Source organism: Primulina eburnea, chromosome 12, assembly GCF_022965805.1.
Source record: "Primulina eburnea isolate SZY01 chromosome 12, ASM2296580v1, whole genome shotgun sequence".
Classification (NCBI taxonomy): Eukaryota; Viridiplantae; Streptophyta; class Magnoliopsida; order Lamiales; family Gesneriaceae; genus Primulina; species Primulina eburnea.
Genome location: NC_133112.1, coordinates 31,783,499 through 31,806,031, shown reverse-complemented (window position 1 = coordinate 31,806,031; position 22,533 = coordinate 31,783,499). Strand labels below are relative to the sequence as shown.

The window sequence follows — 22,533 nt, the reverse complement described above, 5'->3', positions numbered from 1 at the left end:
CTGAAACATGGGGTGCAAAACGAAGCAAAGAAGAGAATTTAGCAACATACTCTTCAATGTTCAATGGCCCTTGCCTCAGGTTGGCAAATTCAGCGCCTTTATCTTTACGGTAGGATACAGGGAAGAATCGCTGATAGAACTCCGTCTTGAATACCTTCCACGTAATCTCGGTACCCCGCTGCTCTAAAGCTCTCCTAATATTCAACCACAAATTCTTGGCTATATCTTGCAATTGATGGCCAATTAGCTTTATTCTCTTCTCGTCACTGTACTCCAAAGAGTCGAATAGCATTTCAATGTCTTCAAGCCAGCTTTCGCACTCGATGGCATTCTCTGTACCCTTTAATGTCGGAGGTCGGAAAGATTGGAATCGCTTCAGCAACGTCTCCATAGGGGTCGCCGTAACATCCATAGGATCTCCGGATGTGCTCCCCTGTTCTGGCGCTGCTGGTCGTAGAGGTACGGCTGCCCTTCTAGGAGGCATATCTAATAAACCAACTAATTAGTAAACAAAATATACAACTATTTCAGCCATCCTCTAGTCAGTTACCTCTGATCTAGAATCAGTTCTGATTCAGTCAATCACATGCTGAACGAAATCAAATAACAACATGTAATAACGAAAGCAATAAACATGCTAGCATATCATAAGCAAGGAAGCTGACTCGATCTACCCCGCTCATTCTACTCTATCTCAGTCTACAGAACCTACGGCTCTGATACCACCTGTTGTGGGGACCCGGGCTCTAATTCTTTTTCTTGGGATTAAATGGATTGTTATTAAAAACATGGGTCAAATTTTTGCTTTTTGCATTAAATCAAATGTAAACAAACCAGCATGAGTTCTTTATTTAAATACAACATACAAACATCAAATACATGTATTATTCTGTATGTTCTCCCTAACCAGTAATAAAAGACAGTACATAAGAAAAGATAACTACTGGTCCATCTGCTACGCCCGTGATCTCCACGCTAATACGATCATCTCTGTCTCGACCCAGATCCTGCCCCACCTGTTGTTATGCACACATACAGACATAACAACAGCCGGAAAACCGGTGAGAACAAATCCCAGTATAAACATGTAACATGCATATAAAACAGTCTAAACATGAAACATGCTGATATGAATATCCTTCATATATAATCATGCAATGCAAATCTAATCATGTCTAGATGCGACTCGACTAGAACTCTAGGGATCCCGTGGTGAATAAGACGTCGCTATCTGTCACCTACCCTCCCAATCGAGGTGCTGTACGTCTTATTCCTAGACTTCGGCCTGATCTGTATCCGCGTCTACAATAGGGGCGGTGATCTTCCCCTAAGCTGTGATAACGCCGAACGTCTAGTAGTCTGCCTGATCTCCAGACTGTCCTATCTTAATGCATGAATACACAATCTGTAAACAAGCATAATCATTCTAATGCAATGCCACATGATCTGTAAACAAAGCATAGCAAGATTTGTATACAATTCTATAAACAAATCTATAAACAATTATAATCATATCAAGGTATGAACAATAAAACAAGTATGTGATTTTGGTTGGGAAACTCAAATGTGATCTCATTTGAGTCGTGATTCCCCAAACAAAACATGTACTATACCTTTCTTGCTAAACCTTTATCGATGTCTAGATCTCGATGCCGAAGTGAGCTAGGATGAATCTGAAATGACAATGTTGAAGTATACAATATCACTTCCCATTTCAATTCAACACCTAAACAAATCAATAATCAATTCCGGTATAGTCTGACGGCATAACGGCGTACTTTCTCGATACCGATTAACCCAATTCAGCATATATTAACATGGTACAATTCTCAACTCATAATCATCACAATACTTATGTCAAGATTCCAAAATCTGCATAATTTCAACACTAAACATGCTGGAAAAATCGTAACAATTGCATACGATATCCGTTCTTCGATCCGTTTACGGTCCTACAATATCTACCATCTCAAGAACACAATATAACTATCATAATCTAATTTCCCAATCATCTGAATTTCGAAACTTGCTGGAAATGAATGAAACTTACCTCACTTTGTAGCTACTAACGAGAGGAGTTCAAAACCGAAGTCAGATTTAAGGTTGGATGGCTAAATCTTGTAAAAGCACAAATTATAAGCTAAAGGAAATGAAGCTTTTCTCCTCTGAAGTCTACCTTTTCCCTGCTGAATGAAGAAGAAATCGTGCATTTAGTATATATACTTTGCATGTTTCAAGACACATGGCACATCCTTTGGTGTACACGGCTCTCGCTCGGGCGGTCCAAAGTTGCCGCCCGGGCGAGAAACTCTCGGCCCTGGACTACTTTACACGCTCGCTCGGGCGAGCAAAAACTTCCGCCGGGGCGAACAACTCTCGGCCTTCGCCCATTCCAGCAGCCTCGCTCGGGCGGTCAAAAACATCCGCCCGGGCGAGTGACTCTCGACCCTCTTCTCCGAGGCATTCTCGCTCGGGCGGTCAAAAGCGTCCGCCCGGGCGAGTCACTTTCGCCCAAAAATTTACATATTTAACTTTTAAATCTCAACATAATCTGGTCTCATTCATATCTTAAACTAACGTGTTTTAAAATCTTGGGCATTACAAGTAGTATGTCATCAACATAAGTTACTAGGAATTTCACCGCATTCCCACTAAATTTTTGTATACATAAAGTTTCTCAGGGTTTTTAACAAAGAGAAACTCTTTGATAGTGTTGTCAAATATTATGTTCCAACTCCTTGATGCATGTTTGAGTCCATAGATGGATCTCTGAAGTTTGTATAATTTATATTCACTTCCTATTGATGTGAATCTTTCAGGTTCAGACATATAAATCTTTGTCTTAATGTCACCGGTAAGAAATTTTTTCTTCACATCCATGACAGTCATACCATCTTGCAATGGCTAGCAGTATCTTAATAAAATTGAACATTACGACTGGAGAAAAAGGTTTTCTCAAAGTCAATACCTTGCATTTGAGTATATATTTTTGCTACCAATCTTGCTTTGAAGATCATTACATTCCCATCTGCAAAAAGTTTTCTTTTGTAAATACATATTCTTGAGACCCTTTCGGATCTCCTAGGAGCTTGTATATCTTCAACTGGCTGTTGAGAGGTGTGTTATACTATTTAAGGAGTGGGTGTTTGTAACGCCCCAGATTGGACGAATGTCCTCACTGTACCAAGACGAGTCTTTCCAGCGTGCTTATGTCATCACTCACACGCACCCTGGGAAACTTCCCAGGAGGTCACCCATCCCAAAATTGCCCCAAGCCAAGCACGCTTAACTTTGGAGTTCTTATGTGATGAGCTACCGAAAAGAAGATGCACCTTCGTGATATGAGTAGTACCAATCAAATCTTTTAAGCCCTCTTCAACTGTTCAGTCCATTACATTGCCCAGTCTCGGAATCCCTCTCATTCCCGTGTGGGTCGGTTCATTCATGTTCCCTTCACCTAGAAGCCTGCCAGGAGCCGCTCATTGTCCGTGCAACTGATGGCACCGGCGTTCACCCCCCGCCCTCTTCGGCCCCGGGCCTCACATGCCCACCAGCTTCCGCTTGGTTCGTCCCCGAACCACACCGTACTAAGAGAGGTCGGCTCTGATACCACTTGTAACGCCCCAGATTGGACGACTGTCCTCACTGTACCAAGACGAGTCTTTCCAGCGTGCTTATGTCCTCACTCACACGCACCCTGGGAAACTTCCCAGGAGGTCACCCATCCCAAAATTGCCCCAAGCCAAGCACGCTTAACTTTGGAGTTCTTATGTGATGAGCTACCGAAAAGAAGATGCACCTTCGTGATATGAGTAGTACCAATCAAATCTTTTAAGCCCTCTTCAACTGTTCAGTCCATTACATTGCCCAGTCTCGGAATCCCTCTCATTCCCGTGTGGGTCGGTTCATTCATGTTCCCTTCACCTAGAAGCCTGCCAGGAGCCGCTCATTGTCCGTGCAACTGATGGCACCGGCGTTCACCCCCCGCCCTCTTCGGCCCCGGGCCTCATAGTGTTTCTCGTATTTTCTCGAGTTATATCATCTCACCATTTCTATCTAATAGAAACTCATTCTCCTAAAAAGATGACATTCTTTGAAATAAGAGCTTTTGTTTCATTGGGATCATATAAATAATAGCCAACAAAATTCTTTGGATATCCCACAAAATTGTACACATTGGCTCTGCTATCTAATTTGTCTCTCCAGTATCTGCTTCACATAAGTAGAATATCCACATATTCTTAAAAAATATTTGGGAGGTTTTATCTCATATGGAGTTTTTTCTACTGCCTTTGTATGAACTTGTTTCAAAAACATTTTTGCAGTATTAAGCACAAATACCAAAAAAGATGACGAGGTAAATCTCATCATATATCAAACCACATATCTCAATGTTTGATTATGACATTCTGACAAACTATTCAGCTGGGGTGTGGCAGGTGTGGTCCATTGTGAGAGAATCTCATTCTCCTTAAGGTAGTGTTGAAATTCAGTACTTAAGTATTCTTCATCTCGATCAAATCGAAATCTTTTAATACTCTTTCCTAATTGTTTCTCTACTCCAGCCCTAAATTATTTAAAACTTTCAAAAGCTTCAGACTTATATTTCATTAAATACATATACACGTATCTTGAGAAGTCATCTATAGGTGTAATGAAATAAGATTGTCCATATACCATGATAACACTTAGCGGGTCAAACAAATCTGTGATAATCGAATCTAATAGATTATGTGTACGATCCATTTTCCCGAGGAAATGGATTTTGATAATCTTTCTTTTCAGACATGACTCGCGTGTTTCAATGGAGTTAATGTCTGACATGTCATCTCCCACTAACTTGTGCATTCTTCTTTGGAAATATGTCATAACCTAGTGTACCTTATTAGACAATTTGTTTTCTTTTCTTTGTTTTTTTGTTGAAATTGTATTCACTTGGATATCATTAATTAGAATATCTTTTATTTTTAAGTTATAGATATCGTTTTGTAATGCGTATGTTCCAATTAAGTATTCATTCTTGTAAATATTACAAACATATTTAGCTAATAAAGAAGAAAATACATCTTTATCGAACATATAAATGAAAACGTACAATATTTTTAACCAAGTCAAGAATACATAAAAGATCTCTCAAAAGTAACTTGAAGTTATTTTTTAATAATAAATGTCTCTTATGGCATTCGCAGCAACCCTTGCTCAATTGTCCATCCTTGGGAAGGTTTCACCTTTCCTTAGTCCTTTACTTCTTGTCATACCTGCAAATTATTGCATAGATGAGAACCATATCTAGTATCTAATAACCAAGAAGTTTCATTAATTGAGATATTTTCTTGAATATAAAATATATCATTGTTAGAACTCTTCTGCATCAGATATTCTTTGCAGTTACGCTTCTAATGTCCAGGATTCTTGTAGTGGAAGCAAACATCTTCTGTCTTGTTGGGATTTAGGGGTCATTTAAAAGTATTTGAAGTTTGCTTCTTGGTGGGTTTATATTTTTTGGAAGGAGTAGACATTTCTTTCATTTCCCTAATGGGCCATTTTCGTGCCAGATGAGGAGCCCACTAGGAAAATATATTTTTACTTTATGATAGTGGCTTCATATATGGTAAGCAGATTGACTAACTCTTCAAGGATATCCTCTAGATTGTTCATATTTAAGTTCACCACAAACCCATCAAAAGAGGATGACATTGATAACAACAGAATTTCCGTGGATAATTCGTTTGGGATGACAAGTACCAAGCCCACTAATTTTTCGATGAGCCCAATCATGACCTCACACCATGATTATGGACCGAGGCCCTTCTCGTAGGCATGATGTCATGAGCTCCTTGATAGTATTATACATTAATGGACGTATTTGTGCACAGTACAACTCTTGTAGGTGGCCATAAATATCAACAGCATTTACAACTTACTCAAACTGCCTCTACAATTTGTTTTACATAGAAAATAGTATATAACACCTAGCTTACAAGTCATAGTTCCACCACTTGTCAAGCTTAGTCAATTCCTCGGCAGGGTCATTGGCAGCAACCTCTTTTTAAGGCGCCTTGTTGAGCACATATGCTATTTTATTGGAATTTAAAAAATCTTTGTAATTCAGTCTGGTCAGCTTATTTTGATTGAGTATAAAAAATAGAGGATTTCGCGATGATATCGTAAATATACTGAAATGAAAACAGAATAAATTTTATTAAATGTATTAAAATATTTTATAATACATAAAATATGGTTTTTATTTCTATGCGTTTTCTATCACTATTTTGACATTTCACCACCCTCTGATTAAAACGAGAATTCAATTTCCTTAGTGAGCACACAAGGTCCAATTTCAAAATTATGATCACGAATAATATCAGTCAATCATAACTTCCAAAAGGTAAAGCCAATTACAATCCCTTGAAACCCTGATATATTTTGCATCACGTTTGATAAGAGCCCAATAACATGATGTCATTTATCTTCACGTGTTGAGCACGATGCATCAATGTTGTACCTTAGTGGACGGTCTCCATGAGATCCCCAATAATAAAAGCTGAAATCAAGCGAGTTCCACATAGTTCACATCAAGTATATTAATGGCAGTCACAGCTTTTCGGCGTCCAGGCCTTCTCAATAATATGACCCTAACATTGACCGCGGGTACCATTCATCATACAATTATCGTTGATGGAAGACAAGGAAACTTTATGTTTTGTTTAATTTTCCTTTTACGAACTTAATAAAAATTTTGAATCTTATCCAAAATGAAATGTTATAATTTTGAAAATTTGTCTCATAATTAATTTTCAAATCTCGTGTCATGTTTGTTTGTATAATTGCCGAATTCATGCAACTCTTGTTATTATATTAATAATAACACACATACTGATTATTTATAATATATCACGTCCATTATAAATAATAAAATATTATCAATAACTGATAGCTAATTGATCCATATGGGACAAATATGAATCCAAGTTCCAAACCTAGGTAAATACATAGATGAAAATGCAATATTACATTAACTTTCAATATTTTATATGTATTTGTTCTCCCGCCATCTATAAATATCGATCTCCTATTAAATCTAATATTTACTTTAAGTTTTCATGGTACATTTGGGATATAAATTTAAGAGGTGGGAACGAGCCATAAACCAGACGTATTTTTAAATAATTATCAAATAATAAAAATTACAACATGTAAAATATTCTAATACACACCTAATAAGTTGGTCATGGCTCTCGATCAAGAATTTACCATATAATATAAAATACTACATTAAAACCATAATATAAAATATTATCAACAAATCATGTATGTTGCAAATTTATCACTAACCGTCATGATTACAAATTTATTAATAAGTTAAATAAACATCATTATTTAACTTCAATTAATTCATTAATGATTAAATTTCTTGTAAAACACTTTTTATCATAACTAATTAATAACTGATTGTCAATTATTTATTTTATAAAAAATATCTATAATTTTATCAAAAATTTATTACAATGGTAAATTCTACCATGTTTTCATAAAATATCAAATTTTGGAAAATTTCTAATTTTTTTTTTAAAATTCAAAAATTCATCTCGTGCCCGATTGAACTCAAGCCCTAAAGGGACAGGGCTCCTGAGACTGTCTCAAGTACCTATCCCAACTACACGCCCGCTACCAAATAGTTTGTAGTAAAAAAATTTTAAAAAAAAACGTTCTGGGTAGCGACTACCCTCAGGTAACCACTGTACATGTGCGCTGCCTGAAACTATTACGGGCAATTGACAAATATTTTTTATTTCCAAAAAAAAAATTTCAGGGCTGCAATTACTGAAAGATTTTCTTATGCGGTTAGAAATAAATTACTCAACATAATTCAAAACAATGAACAATAGAAAATCATACGATTGAGAAACCTTGGCTCCAATACCACTGTGATTATACCATTTTCTCGTACTCAAAAAGCAGCGAGGATTTAAAAAATTTTGTTTTGACATTCAAAACGTTCATTAAGCGTCGTACGATTTAAATATTCATAAGGTGTTTAAGAATTGGTTACCTTAGCATAATAACTCCGGCTTCAACTATTTCGATTTTAAGTGAAAATAAGCGCTTCTTGTAAATCTCTACAAACTAATCTTCCATTTTCTTGAATTGTCTAATCAAATCCACGATCAAAAACTGAATTACTCATATAGATCTCACTAGAGATCTAAAAGAAATTTAAGTCGAAAGTTGATCGCTAGAATTTCAAAATTCTAGAGGCAATGCGGGATCGGGGTGGTGGTGTGGAGGAGCGGTCGTGTGCTTCCAAGAGAGAGGTGCCGATTTTCTTGTGTGAGAGAGAGAGAGAGAGAAAAAAATTGATGGACAAAAACTTGTGTACAAAAGTTATGTGTATAATTCAACTATTAATTAAACATATATTAAAAGTCTCTTCATGATCAAATCACGACTCTCTTGTTATCATGATATTATTTTTCATTATTCGAAACTCTCATGTATGTATTTTTCACTTTTGAAAATATCATGCATAATTAAATTTTGTGTATACATACACACAGACTCACAAATATGCACTCATACATACATATATATTTATTTATGATTTAAATTAATCAACTTTTATTTAATTACTCAATGAATTTTTAATTAATTATTTTTTATTTTCAACTCTTCTAGAATATTCTATGAGACTTTTGCACTTACTAGCCACTTGTACTATTTTGCTTTTAATTAGTATATTCAAAATTTACTAAATAAATAGTTGCAAACTCATTATAACCCTGATCGATTATCAGAAAGCGTCAATATATTGAGGGTATAAATCTCGTTCATATAATGAAAAAAGAAAATTTTGAACGACAAAATTTTTCGCTGATCAATTTTTGACATGTGCGAGTTTTGTGAACTTTTTCATTAAAACATACAGTTCCAGTCTCCTCACTTAATTAGCAGTTAAGCTAAATTTCACAACTTTTATTACATTGAATCAAATTATAAGCTCTTTTATAAACAATCTGTTTGATCTCCATAAAGTTATAGTCGTCAAATTCAACTTTTTGAACTTGAATATCTCAACGGGAACATATAATCCTATATTTGTGTGATCCTCAATGGTTCTGTGAGTTTACAACTTCATGTGATTTAGAATAATATTTGTTCCTATTCGAACTTATCCTAATCGACCTCATTCTTTTCATCAGCCTCTTAATCAAGAACGTCAGGATTGAAGTCTGATTGCACCCATCAGATCATGGTAAGAACGTCTAGTCGCATCGCTCCATGATCTCCTAGGTATCACTAATAGTGTCTATAAGAATATTAAGTTATGATTAGCATATAATACAGTTTCTTCAACCCATATAACCCAATCAAATCTGCAACCATTTGTATATCGAGAATTGGAAATGAATTTGATAATGACATGTTGTATATTTGAGTAATAATAGTTACATGATATGTGAAACTGAGGAAGCACCTTTCCAAAATGCAAATGATTTCTTGCACTATTAACTCATCAAATCACATTTGATATCTTCACTCATAGGTGAGTGGTGAATCATCGACTACAATACATTGGCTCCTACATACTTCGAAACTACACCCAACCTCGTCACTTGAAGACCCTCAATGGAATCGGTTAACGGATTAAAGTCCATGCTAGTACGTAGAGCCTCCACGTTGTCCTGGGTCAAAGGACTAATGGTGTACAACCATAACCGCTGACTATTCTACTCGATAAGTGATAACTTCTTAGAAAGTCCGAGAGAAGGTTGTTCAGTTCATCATCAAATTATCAGCAATCTGTATGAATGGACATCTCCATGTCCTTACCAATAAAACATGATGTTTACATCACAAATGATAGTCTCGAGCTACCTTTATTCTTATTTTAGGCAGTTGATTCAACTAGGAACCAGTTTAGATTATAAGTACGCTTCCTGACGAGTTTCATTATCTTACGTTGAGAGGCTGATCAAATTGTACGTATTCATATGACTTTATCTATATAGCTTGCATTAGTACACATATAAAGTAATGTTATAATTGGATAAAACATAAAATATTATTAAAATAAAATTGTTTTTTCATCAGAGTACTGAAGGCAAAAGTTGGCTCGTTGGACATCTACTCTAACAATTGATTATTGAAACTTATGTAGGTGAAGTTTCAATAGGTTGGGAATCCCTTAGTTGCTGAAGTCGTGGTTGAAATCGAACACACACGGGTATAGTAAAAAGGAATCAAGTTTTATTATGAGCTTGTGGTATTCTTATAAACAACTGTGGTAAAGTTATTGATTCTTTCCGATGTTTACTTTTTTTTTTAATTTACAACATTGGGGTGGGCAAATACAGGATGGGAGATTTTTTCAGTTTTTACGTGGATTCCCTACTCCTTTGAAGGAATTAAACTTCACTCAAATAGTACTGATGCCTGCTGATCTTCACTTAAATTTCCATTGAAATGGAATTAATAGAGTTATACGTGATTTAGAGATCTCTTAACCCTAAAACTTGGAATGTTAAATTACAGTGATCAATACAGAAAGCATAAGACATAGTGAACGGGAAACAGTGAAAACGTCTTACCTCTTGAAAGATAATTCCACTAATTTCCATGGTTTGCCTAAAGGTCATATGCAATATTAGCTCAGACAGATTCGATCTTGTATAAAATCTTTTTTAAAAGAATAATATTTCTGGAAGACTCGAGGATTCGACAGCGTGAAATGAACTCTAAGCAAAATAATTCATATGTTTCTCTCATCTGACCCTCTAACTTGTCCAGGTTCATTATAGAAAACGTGGATTCTGTTGTTTGGAAGTTGTCTATAAAGCATGTAAGAACAGTAGAAAGCTGATAAAGGAAGAAAATTCGCTTTATTGTCATTCGAGGAATCTTAAAGCGAAGTAAATCTTGCAGAGGAAACCCTATAAATAGTCAGTGAAACAAAGCAAACAAAAAATGTGTAGCATTCATATTACTTGACATCAGATGTGTCCTAGAGTTCCTCTGATCACTTCATTGGGTCCAATAATGTTGGTCAGAACTAGGGCTCCGCTGAAGTGTTTGGAGGAACTCTTGTGCTGGTTTGATTCGACGGACAACAGGATAAATTTTCAAAATTTTAAGTTCTTCAGTTGATGAAATAAAGCTCGAAGACCTCGGGCGTGCTCTCTAAAGCAACTACATGATAGACTTTTGTAGCAGCTATTTCATATTAGAGTTGTCAAAATAGATTTGATTCGTCGGGTTTGCTCGCCGCGCCGAATAGAAAATTGGCCGTTTTGACAATTCTACTTCACATATCGGTCCTCACTCCAGTTAGCAAGTATATCCTAGTTTCTTACCTTTTATAAGTCCTTTTGAACATTCATTTTAGACCAATTTGTGAAACTATATTTGACTTTTATAATAACACTTTAGTATAAAAATTATTTATCTATTAATACATGAAATTCAGTCAGACAAATATTAAGGTTTAAAAATAATGATTATTTATGAAGGGAGAAATTAATACGTTCATTTGTATGGGTAATAGGAAAATTAAATGTGACAACTAATCGATTATTAAATTTTTGCTATAAGTAATGAGTTTCGAATTATATTGTAGTGAAATGATTATTATGTCATCTTCGATCTTTTTCGTTTGTTTTAAGAATTTGAATTAAATTTGTGGGGTAATTTTTTTAGAAAAATTAAGGGATACGACCTTGTACATTTCCGACTCCCTCTCTGTCTCTATACATTTTTTCCAGGACGAAATATATAATTCAGGTTAGTTTTACAGTGGATAATAATTATATTTCCGAGCATTTTCCTTTAATAAAATACTGCGGCAATCGTCCATGTGAAATATTCACAACCAATTATATAAACTTAATTTTTTAATGAGTATCAAAAATATTCTCATGATCAATAATATTGTAATATTTTCATGTGATATGGAATTAAAATTATAGACAAAAAAAAGTATAGTTATCTTGTAAAACAGTTTTCCATATCTATATCCATGAGATCGAACGATCTGATCCATATATGGAAAGAAAATAATATTTTTGGCATAAAATATAATATTTTTTCATGTGTCAGATCAAATCTCATAAGAATTTTTATGTTAAAAGAAAATATATGTTTAATGTAGTACAGAATTGAAATTATAACTACAATGTTACCAAACTCTTGATCTCCTTATTTATTATTTACTGCTTTCATTTTTCTATTAATTAGAACTAATCACCAAACAATTGTATAACCAATGAAATAATTCTTATAGTTATTAATATATTTCTGAATAACCAATAAAACTGTTTTTTTAATTATTATCATAAATAAACGAAATAATCTGTAAATTGCTAAACTTTTAAACTTCTTATTCGTTATTTATTTTTTGAACATTTTTATAATTATGACTAATAATTTAAATTGTTGATCTTCCCCATTAGGATTTAAATATAAACGAACCACAACAGATAATTGGCAACATTAGACTAAGAGGAAGAAATATGGAACCACTGAGATCCTAAAGTCATTAGGTAACATATATGTTTTTTTTTTAATTAACAGAGCTATATTAGAAAAAAAAAATTAAAAAAACAAGAAATATGGAACCACTGAGATCCTAAAGTCATTAGGTAACATATATGTTTTTTTTTTTTAATTAACAGAGCTATATTAGAAAAAAAAATTAAAAAAACAAGAAAAAATGCTACCAAATATATAAAATTGAGCTATAATATATTTGGATTTGCTGAAAAATAAAGTACAACTTATATATTTGGGACGAAGAGAATACCTTGATTAGTGTGGTTCTATCATTTTACTTTGAAGACTACTAATTCATTACCTCCAAATCCATATATATATATATATATATATATATATATGGATTTGGAGGTAATGAATTAGTAGTCTTCAAAATATATATATATATAAGTGTGGATAAAGGGCATTGTTTTTCAATTGTACAATGACAAAATTAACCTTCTATAGACATTTGAAAAACAGAATGTAACTTTTATATTAATTTTGTCAAATAACTCATATTTATACTACATTTAAATGTTTTATCCTTTTTGTTAGACTTAATTTAATTGTGGTGATGAGAGTCAAAACCAGTAGGATGTGATAGCTAAAATCAGAAAACACTATAAAAGCAAAAGCCCTCGTATCGCTTTAACAAAAACAGTACTTTTCGGATAAAGGGCATTGTTTTTCAATTGTACAATGACAAAATTAACCTTCTATAGACATTTGAAAAACAGAATGTAACTTTTATATTAATTTTGTCAAATAACTCATATTTATACTACATTTAAATGTTTTATCCTTTTTGTTAGACTTAATTTAATTGTGGTGATGAGAGTCAAAACCAGTAGGTCGTGATAGCTAAAATCAGAAAACACTATAAAAGCAGAAGCCCTCGTATCGCTTTAACAAAAACAGTACTTTTCGAGTACTTAATGACTTAGTAAACCAGAAGCAGACCAGTAGGTCGTGATAGCTAAAATCAGAAAACACTATAAAAGCAGAAGCCCTCGTATCGCTTTAACAAAAACAGTACTTTTCGAGTACTTAATGACTTAGTAAACCAGAAGCAGAACATAGCTTTAAAGGAAGAACTTAGCTTAAGTAGAAGTAACTTAACGTCTTTTTTTTTAATCGATACAGTCTTAAATGTTACCGTTACTTTACCTAGCACTAGTATTAATTGCACCATTAATGTTGTACAAAGACATTTAACGCTCGTTAATAGTTTTGGTATGAAACAAGACTCACCACAAGAAATTCAATATACAACCACACTCAAAAGACAACGGTTTTATCAGAAACCGTTGTCTTTTTTCCTTTTAACAACGGTTTTCGTTAAAACTGTTGTCTTTGTGAATTTTTCCTTGTCAAAGACAACAGTTTTTTAAAACCGTTGTTTTTTGTGGGTCAACGACAACGATTTAGCAAACCGTTGTCTATTGGCGTGTTTTTTTGGTTGCTAAAGACAATGATTTTCGTTAAAACCGTTGTCGTATATACCGATGTCTATTAGCGTGTTTTTTAGGACATACGACAACGGTTTTAGAAACCCGTTGTCGATTAGAATGTTTTTTTAGAAACAACACTATAATTGTAGGGACGGTTTTAGGACAACCGTCGCTATTTTCAAAATTGCAACAGTTTTGTTAAAAAGGATCGCTAAATTTAGCGACGGTTTCAGTAAAACCGTTGTATTTTTGAAATTAGCGACAGTTTTACTATAACCGTCGCTAAATTTAGCGACATGTTCAGTAAAACCGTTGTATTTTTGAAATTAGCGACGGTTTTTTGTAACACAGTCGCTAAATATAGCGAAAGTTTTAGTAAAACCTTCGCTAATTTCAAAAATTCGACAGTTTTAAAAAAAACCGCCTTAATTAGCGACGGTTTTACCAATAACTGTCGCAAATTGTCTATAAATACCGCCATTTTCGATCAATTTTCTTCCACCCCACTTCACAACACTTAAAAATTTTCTCTCTTACACAATTTTACAACTTCACAACACTTAAAATTTTTATCTCTTACACAATTTTACAACTTCACAACTCTTAAAATACGATTTTATCACTTCACAACACTTAAAATTTTTATCTTTTACACGATTTTACCAATTCACAACACATATTTATAAAATTATTAATTTTTTTTATTTTACCTAAAATATTAGCTACGGAATTTATGCAAAAACCATCGCTAAATTAGCGACGGTTTTTGCACCAATTCCGTTGCTAACTAAACTGTCGCTAATTTTAGCAACGGTTTAGTAAACCGTCGCTAAGTCGCAACGGTTTTTGATAAATCTGTCGCTATTTCTATTAGGGACGGTTTGAAAAACCGTCGCAAATTGTTTCAAACAGTCGCAAATTGTACCTACAACAACACTTCAAAACTGTTGTCTTTGAGCGAACCATTTAACAACTGAGGCTTTAACAACAGTTTTCAAATGTCGTAGTAGGGGATTTTTTCGTAGTGATTGATTGTTTTGAAGCTTTCTGCAGGACCTTTTTTAGTCATTAAAGCTGATCTTACTCAGAAGTCACAGAAGCCGGTTTTACTTATAGACATTGGATTCAAAGATTTCTATATATAAGGGTCAATCCTTATAGAAAACAAGATTATTATCATTATCAACGCAACAATTATTCCGACGCTAGTTTGAGCTATTATCAACTACTACTTATCTTCAAGCTCAACATACCGAAAAGCAGCACACGCTTTTTAGTAGATATCTTATTTTTTGATATAATTTTGTTCTATTGTTTCTTCACCTCTTCACAAGCTATACATTTTACTACATCTTGTTGAGAAGAGTTTGTAATCTGGAAAAAAATCTTTTCAAGAACTTTGCTATACTCATTACATTGTGTTGTGTGAAACTAAGAGATTTAGTAGGCGAAGGATAAGCCCTACAAAAACCAAAGTCTTATAGTGATACCTTCTGGAAACAGAAGAAGGAGAGACGTAGAAGATTTTACTTTCGAACTTCCAGAAACAAACACTGAGTAGCCTACTGTTTTCACTCTCATATCATCGTATCATTTCCGCATTTATTATTTTGATCTGCTGAATATTTATTCGAACAAGATAAGCTATAATCTCTAACAGGATTCTAACACCTTTTGCAAAAACGTTCAACAAAAGAACGAGTTTATTTAACCCTCTCCAAACTCGATATCGATCCCTAGCACTTCTAATTTTTTTATTCACCCTCTCCCCCCTCTAAACTCGATATCGTTCCCTAACAATTTTAGTTTTATCTCTACATTTTTTTTCCAATGATTTTATTATAATTTTGTAATTATATAAAGTGTGGATAAATGAAATTGTTTTTCAATTGTGCAATGACAAAATTAACCTTCTATACATACTTCAAAAATAAAATGTAACTCCTATACTAATTTTATCAAATAACTCGTCTTTATACTACATTGAAATGTTTTATCTTTTTAATTTTCTCTCTAAATTTTTTTCCAATGATTTTTTGTAATTTTGTAATTATATTTTTAGTGCAATTTCTAATTAAGTAATAAATTATAGTATCACAAAAGATATATGAAAGTTTAATTTTTTTGTTATATTTCAAATTTTAATGGTGAAAAGCACACCAATAGTTTAAAACCTATATTTAATAATTATTTTATGAATTTATTTGATATTTACTATATAATCTTATTTGAATGTGCATTTCTTTACATATGTTGATTTATTTATTATTTTAAAACTTATTTAACAAGAAATTAATAGTCGTCAATGTTAGTCTACGAAAGATCGATAAATAGAATTTATTATCCATGATATAGAATTGTAAAAATAGAAAGTAAAAAATTCTTTAGGATGTTAAATTAAATATTATGAGTTATATTTTACTATCAATATTACTACTTCATTTGATTTAATATTGTTTTTATGAGTTTGTCACAATGATTTTAAATTGATAATTATTTGTCTTTAATATGTTTCGCTTTTGTTTATGTTTTATACATTGATAAAATCCATAATTTGGTTGATTTTTAGGTTATTATGTTTATACGTTGTGTTTGAATTATATAATTTTTTAAAAAATATTTGTTTCAGTTCATTTTGTTCTATATATTATATTCATTACAATTTATTATATAACATAAAATCAATCGCTTGAATTTTAATTTGGGAAACATAGATATTGCATATATATATATATATATATATATATATAAACATAGATATTGCTTTATTACAATAAAATAATAACATTTAATTTTTTTAACAAATCATGTTACGTATTGAGGACTTTCATTTACATTCAGTAGATTTTAGGTGTCAAAACTCAAAAAAGCTATTCAAAGCTAGTACTTGCTCATTTCCAAGAAAGTTGGGCTTTACGATTTTGTTGAGATAATTCCTATAGATCACCATTATACAGGAGAAAAACCCAGTTCGATGCCAGATATTTGGTTTTTTTCCTCGGGTTGGTCCTAAATATTTTGACATTATCGTTTTACTCCTAAAAGTTAACAAATTTTGATCGAGTTGGTTCTTCCATGTTCCATCAAACTAATAGTTAAAACTAACCGTACACATGACATATGATGAAACAACTTCAGTCCCAGATTTTAAACACCATTCTCAGTTTGGTCACAAATTTTTCGACGTTTCCAATTTAGTCCTAAACGTTTACAAATTTTGATCGAGTTGGTCATACATGGAATAGCTCGAGAGCTGAGGTTCACGAGCTCTGGAATGACTATATGAAAGTTTAAGCTCAGCAGTGTAGGTATTTTTGTATTGGGCTGGAAAAACTAAGGTCTTAAAACTCGACAAATTTGAAGGTAGATTTATATCACTCTTTCGGAAATAAATTATACATGAAAATTTAGGAATCTACCAAAAAATTGGAATGAAAGGCGCAACCCCTACCCGTCCCCCTCCAACTCTATGATTATCAAGATCGAAAAAACTCGAATTCTGGAACAGTTAACGAGTAAAGCCAACTCAATCCAGCTTGCACTCTGAAGTGGAATGTTGAAGTGGTGAGATAGGTACGGCAGCAAAAGAAGCTCTGTTATCTGCGCTTGAATGTCTTCTGGTGATTTTTCGAGCTTGGAGCTTTTCGAGTGTGGCTAAAACCTCCGCCATGCGTGGCCTGAGTTTCGGTTCGTTGCTTAGACATTGCAAAGATATAGCAGCAACGCTGACTGCTGCTTTCTGAGGGTATTGTCCCTCCATTTTAGTGTCCATAATTCGAAACAATTTTCTCTTGTCAACCATGTATGGAGTCGCCCACTCGACGAGGTTTTGCTCGATACCAACTTTTGTTTTATCAACAGCACGTCGTCCAGACAAAAGTTCCAGCAAAACTACCCCAAAACTGTACACATCGCTTTTGGCCGACAGTCGCCCTATTCATGAAGCCAGACAAATTGGAACCAGATTGTATGGAAAATTAAGACTCAAAAGATTAGGCTAAAAGGGACCTGTGGCAACATATTCCGGCGCAGCATAGCCACGAGTACCAATAACTTCTGTAGATGTGTGAGTTTTATCACCTTTCGGGCCTGCTTTAGCCAAACCGAAGTCGGACAACTTTGCGTTAAACTCCTGCAAATGGGATTTGCCAGTGTGATATACAGATATCGATTTATACATGTAACTAATCTCAGTATAATGAAGTGAAGTAGATTATGATACACGATTTTCAATCTTACCCCATCAAGAAGAATATTAGAGGCCTTGAAATCTCTATATATCACCTGTTCTTCAGCTTCATGCAAGAAAGAAAGGCCCCTAGCTGCACCTATTGCGACCTTCATTCGAGTCGCCCAAGAAAGGGGCTGAGGCCCTCCTGCAAAACATAATGGTGTTCCTCAAATGAGAACATTTGCTTTTAAATCATTCGATCAAAGAGGAGAATTGGATTTGGAATGCAAATATGAACAGGTTGTTCATTTGAACCCATATCATCAAATAGGAAAACAGAGTAAGCATATTGTACTAATTGAAAAACAATCACGTGTAACGTTAACATTTGATTTCAGAGCATATCTTACTCCTGAACAAGTGATTCTCGAGACTTCCTCTGGGCATGAACTCGTACACCAACAGTCGTTTATCGGCCTCCGAGCAGTATCCAATAAGTTTAACTAGGTTGGTATGATGAAGTTGGCCGAGATAATTAACTTCTGTCTGCAAACCAGAGCCAATTCTTAAAATTCGCAGACAATTAAAAACTTGGAAAACTTGAGCCATCCATGACAAAATGAAATCCACTTACCAACCACTCTTTGTGGCCTTGGAAACCCTCAGGCTTCAACTTCTTGACAGCGATGACGAGTCCCGAACCGGGCTTTGTAGCGGTAAGTGTATGCTCATCAATCCATCCTTTGAAAACATGCCCAAATCCTCCTTCCCCAAGAAGAGTGTCGGGTCGAAAGTTTCTTGTCGCATTCTTTAACTCATTAAACGAAAAGGCCTTCACGTAAGGTGATGATAGAATCTCCGCTTCTGATCTTGGAGTGGGAAGGCTTGCAGCATCACTTTTAACACTGGAAAAGGGAGTGCTTATGCTGGAACGGACAGATGAATTGCAGATGTTGGGAAGGCTTGACACTTCTAAAGCTCACAAAAAGAACAAACAAGATGATCAGCTTGTTGAAACACCCTAAAACAGAAACTTTCTAAATACTCTACACAAATAGACAGAGATTAAATGTTGAGCAACAAGAATAACAACTTCACTTGGGTACAGAAAGCATCAGAGCTGAGGCCACCCCAACTCAACCACCCACACCCAAATTTCACTTGGCAGCCACAAATAACATGACTAATCCAAATGATTCCAGGCATCAGACGTATCCCAAGTAGAGGTAATCAGTGAAAAAAACAAAGTAAATGAGCTTGAAATACCGCGGGGAGTGCTGAGAGTAGCATCAACTCTTGCAGAGGAACCAAAGCAAATACCCATGGTCACCAAACCAAGAAAACAGGGAAAATATATAAATCCAAGAACGGGACTTCAATTGGAAGGCCCGCTCTATTTAAATATCTCAAAACAGAACAGGCTTTTGGAGGAATGCGGCAAGTCTCCAATCTCCAATTAACAAAAGAAAATGTACTCAGAAACAAGATTTGTTTAGAGTTGAAAAGGGTTGAAGAAATGGAATCAGAAAGTGCTTAAAAAGAATTAGATAGAATCCCATTCTCCGAATCGCATTCTCTGTTGCTTTCTTGCCGAACTCTTACTTATTTAATCTGTGTGAATTAGCTAGTGTCCCACTAGAGTGAACACATACAAAAGATACTTGTGGGTTCATCCTACCAATTACGGAGCCAATATTATTAGTTTAGCCATCCAAATTCTTCTTTTTTCTCTTCATTCCAACCATTTAATTTCGTTCTGTTTTAACAGAGACACGAATCTTTTATTTTTTTTATTTTAAAACTGAGCCACGCAATCTAATATCAAATTATTACCAAATTAGTGAATTAATTTTTTTTTAAAAAAATTAGCTCGGATGGCCATACACGAGACTACGTCATTACATTCGTCATCCATGATAACAACAGCAAGTAGTAAAGTCCTACTTCAGTCCTTGTACATAAATGTATACACAGCTCCATGCATGTGTATTTATTATCTTTGCTTTTACATTCTATTTTCTGCATGTACTTTTGTTATTACAACTTAAATTTTTTATCACTTTTAATAAGTTTGTTTAAATGATTATTTAAATTTAGAAACGTTTAAATACACTAATATATATATATATATATTCATTTTTTAAAATAAATATTGATAACATTAAAATATTTTTAAAATTAATTAAATATTTTTTTATCAAATTTACTACATAAATTATTAAATTTTAAATTTAATATATGTGTACTTCAATAAATATATGACTAAATCATTTACGAAATCACGTAAAAGTAGGTCTCTTGTGAGACGGTCTCACGATTTTTTATTTGTGAGACGGGTCAATTCTACCGATATTCACAATAAAAAGTAATACTCTTAGGCCCCGTTTGGTTTGAGGGATAAAGTAGGTTTATATTATTTAACCTACTTTATCCCTCGTTTGGTACGCATAATTATTTAACCCACCTTATCCCTCCTATGAATGATTATGTTATATTAGGTAGGTTAAAATAATACTTCCTCACCCTCTATGATTATTTATCCTACTCTTAATACATCCTATATTTCCAATTTTACCCTACTCCTAAATTCAAACTCACCACCACTTCCCGCCGCCGCCCGCCGCCGCAACGACTGCCGCCGGCCGACCACCGCCCCCCGTCGGCGGCCGACCACCGCCCCCCGTCGGCCGCCGACCGCCGGCGCCGACCATTTCCGGCGCCGGCCGAAATTTCCGACCGGCCGTTTCCGGCCGCAGCCCCCCGCCGGCCGTTTCCGGCGGACCATTTCCGGCCGGCCGCCGTCGCCGCCGCCGCGAAGGGGAAGGGCAATTTCGTTTTTTCATCAAAAAATTCAAAATTATTCTACACTTAAAAATCTTACCAAACATAATATTATTTTACCCCATATTAATTCATCCTATCACAATCATTTTCTTTATCATTTACATACTAATCATTAGTTTATCATATCCTTCCAACCAAACGTAGCCTTAGCATAAAAAGTAATACTTTTCATGGATGACCCAAATAAGATATCCGTCTCACAAAATACTAGTTGTGAGACCGTCTCACACAAGTTTTTCCTATAACTTAATTGTAGTAAATAAAATAGAAGAGAATATTTTGAAAACGCTATTATATAACATTTTAATATTTTCAAACACATATTTATATGTATAAAATAAGTTCATGAAAATGGTAAATTATATCGATAATTCAAATCTTGAAAAATAATGTATAGCATGCTGGCATATATATAAACACGTGAGATAGATATAACGAACTCTGGACTGATGTTACTTGCACTCCATCTTCTAGTGATACGGTGAGACCGTAAAACAAAGGATATGGTTTATTGCAGAACATAGAATATGATACGACATTATTTGATGTGATGCTGCTGAACACATAACACAAACATGGATTTTATTTTCTGCAGCAACTAAGATCTCTGCGTTGAATAGGCACGCGTCATAATGGTGTCGCATTCCGAAGTTTTAGCTTGTAGTGATTACTCTGCTATATGAAACGAAATTATGTTCTTTGGAATTTGATGATACCAAAATTTGACAACGGGTTCGGTCCGGAGAGCAGGTCTTCAAATCTAGGGTACTGCACAGATGAAAATAGAGTTAGGGGGCGTCGATTTTTTTTTGTCTGGAGTGGCCCCTCCGATGCTTAAGTCAGTCCGAAAAGTAGATTTAAGAGTGAAATGTGATACAAAATTTGAATTAATAAATCCGTAGTACATAATTGTATTTACTGAGGAGGGTTTAGTTACCTTGTTGGCCTAGGACTACTCTAGGACTCCTACAGAGATGGATGTCTACCTGGGCTAGGAGACTTCAAACACTAGGGCTCTATCCTGGTGGAGGCTAAGATTTTTGCCTTATCCTGGCTAGATTTACCCGAATCCTGGATTTATCGGGACCCTCGTCTATATTCATATCTTTTAGTTGTGTCGGGCTCACAGTTACCATCCTTTTGATTGGCTCAGGCTTTCCGGCCCCTTCATGAGCTTGGACTCTTGATAGCGGGCTCGGAAATATGGGCTTGGACTCCTGATAGTGGGCTCAGATCCGACCAAGTGTACCAAATTTGGGGACATCAGAATTGATGGTGTTTCTTGATCCACTGCTCTTGCTGTCATATCTATATTGTTGTCAGCAAGTATCAGAAGGTAGGGGATCTATAAGATAACACAAAAGCACTAAACAGATCGTAGGGGAAACGAGAAAGCTCGCAAGGTTTGTGGTTGTGATGATTATAGACTTACGATCACGATTCTTCAGCATAAAACCATCCTGCTGGGTTAGCACCTCCAGCTGATATTTTTCAACACAGGCAAGGACATTTTTCGAGCTAGGTTCGTTCTTAGCAATC

At 34.6% G+C, this 22,533-nt stretch overlaps 1 protein-coding gene across 1 annotated transcript; it reads right to left on the bottom strand.

Moving 5' to 3' along the window:
* Positions 1–17,329: 17,329 nt before the first annotated feature.
* On the bottom strand, positions 17,330–19,777 carry LOC140807528 (probable serine/threonine-protein kinase PBL3). The gene is made up of 6 exons (XM_073164419.1): positions 19,417–19,777; positions 18,785–19,122; positions 18,561–18,696; positions 18,219–18,355; positions 17,988–18,111; positions 17,330–17,912 (listed from the first exon to the last, which is right to left on the bottom strand). The coding sequence occupies exons 1-6, from the start codon at positions 19,472–19,474 to the stop codon at positions 17,506–17,508; spliced, it is 1,200 nt and encodes a 399-aa protein (XP_073020520.1). The 5' UTR covers positions 19,475–19,777; the 3' UTR covers positions 17,330–17,505.
* Between the last annotated feature and the right edge of the window lie 2,756 nt (positions 19,778–22,533).

Bases quoted from the DNA above. Each gene is read 5' to 3' on its own strand.
- LOC140807528 (XM_073164419.1), bottom strand. From the start codon at position 19,474: ATGGGTATTTGCTTTGGTTCCTCTGCAAGAGTTGATGCTACTCTCAGC. The intron at 19,123-19,416 runs GTATTTCAAGCT...TGTGAGCTTTAG, and splicing joins TACTCTCAGCACTCCCCGCG to AAGTGTCAAGCCTTCCCAAC. The intron at 17,913-17,987 runs GTCCCTTTTAGC...CTTCATGAATAG, and splicing joins GCCGGAATATGTTGCCACAG to GGCGACTGTCGGCCAAAAGC.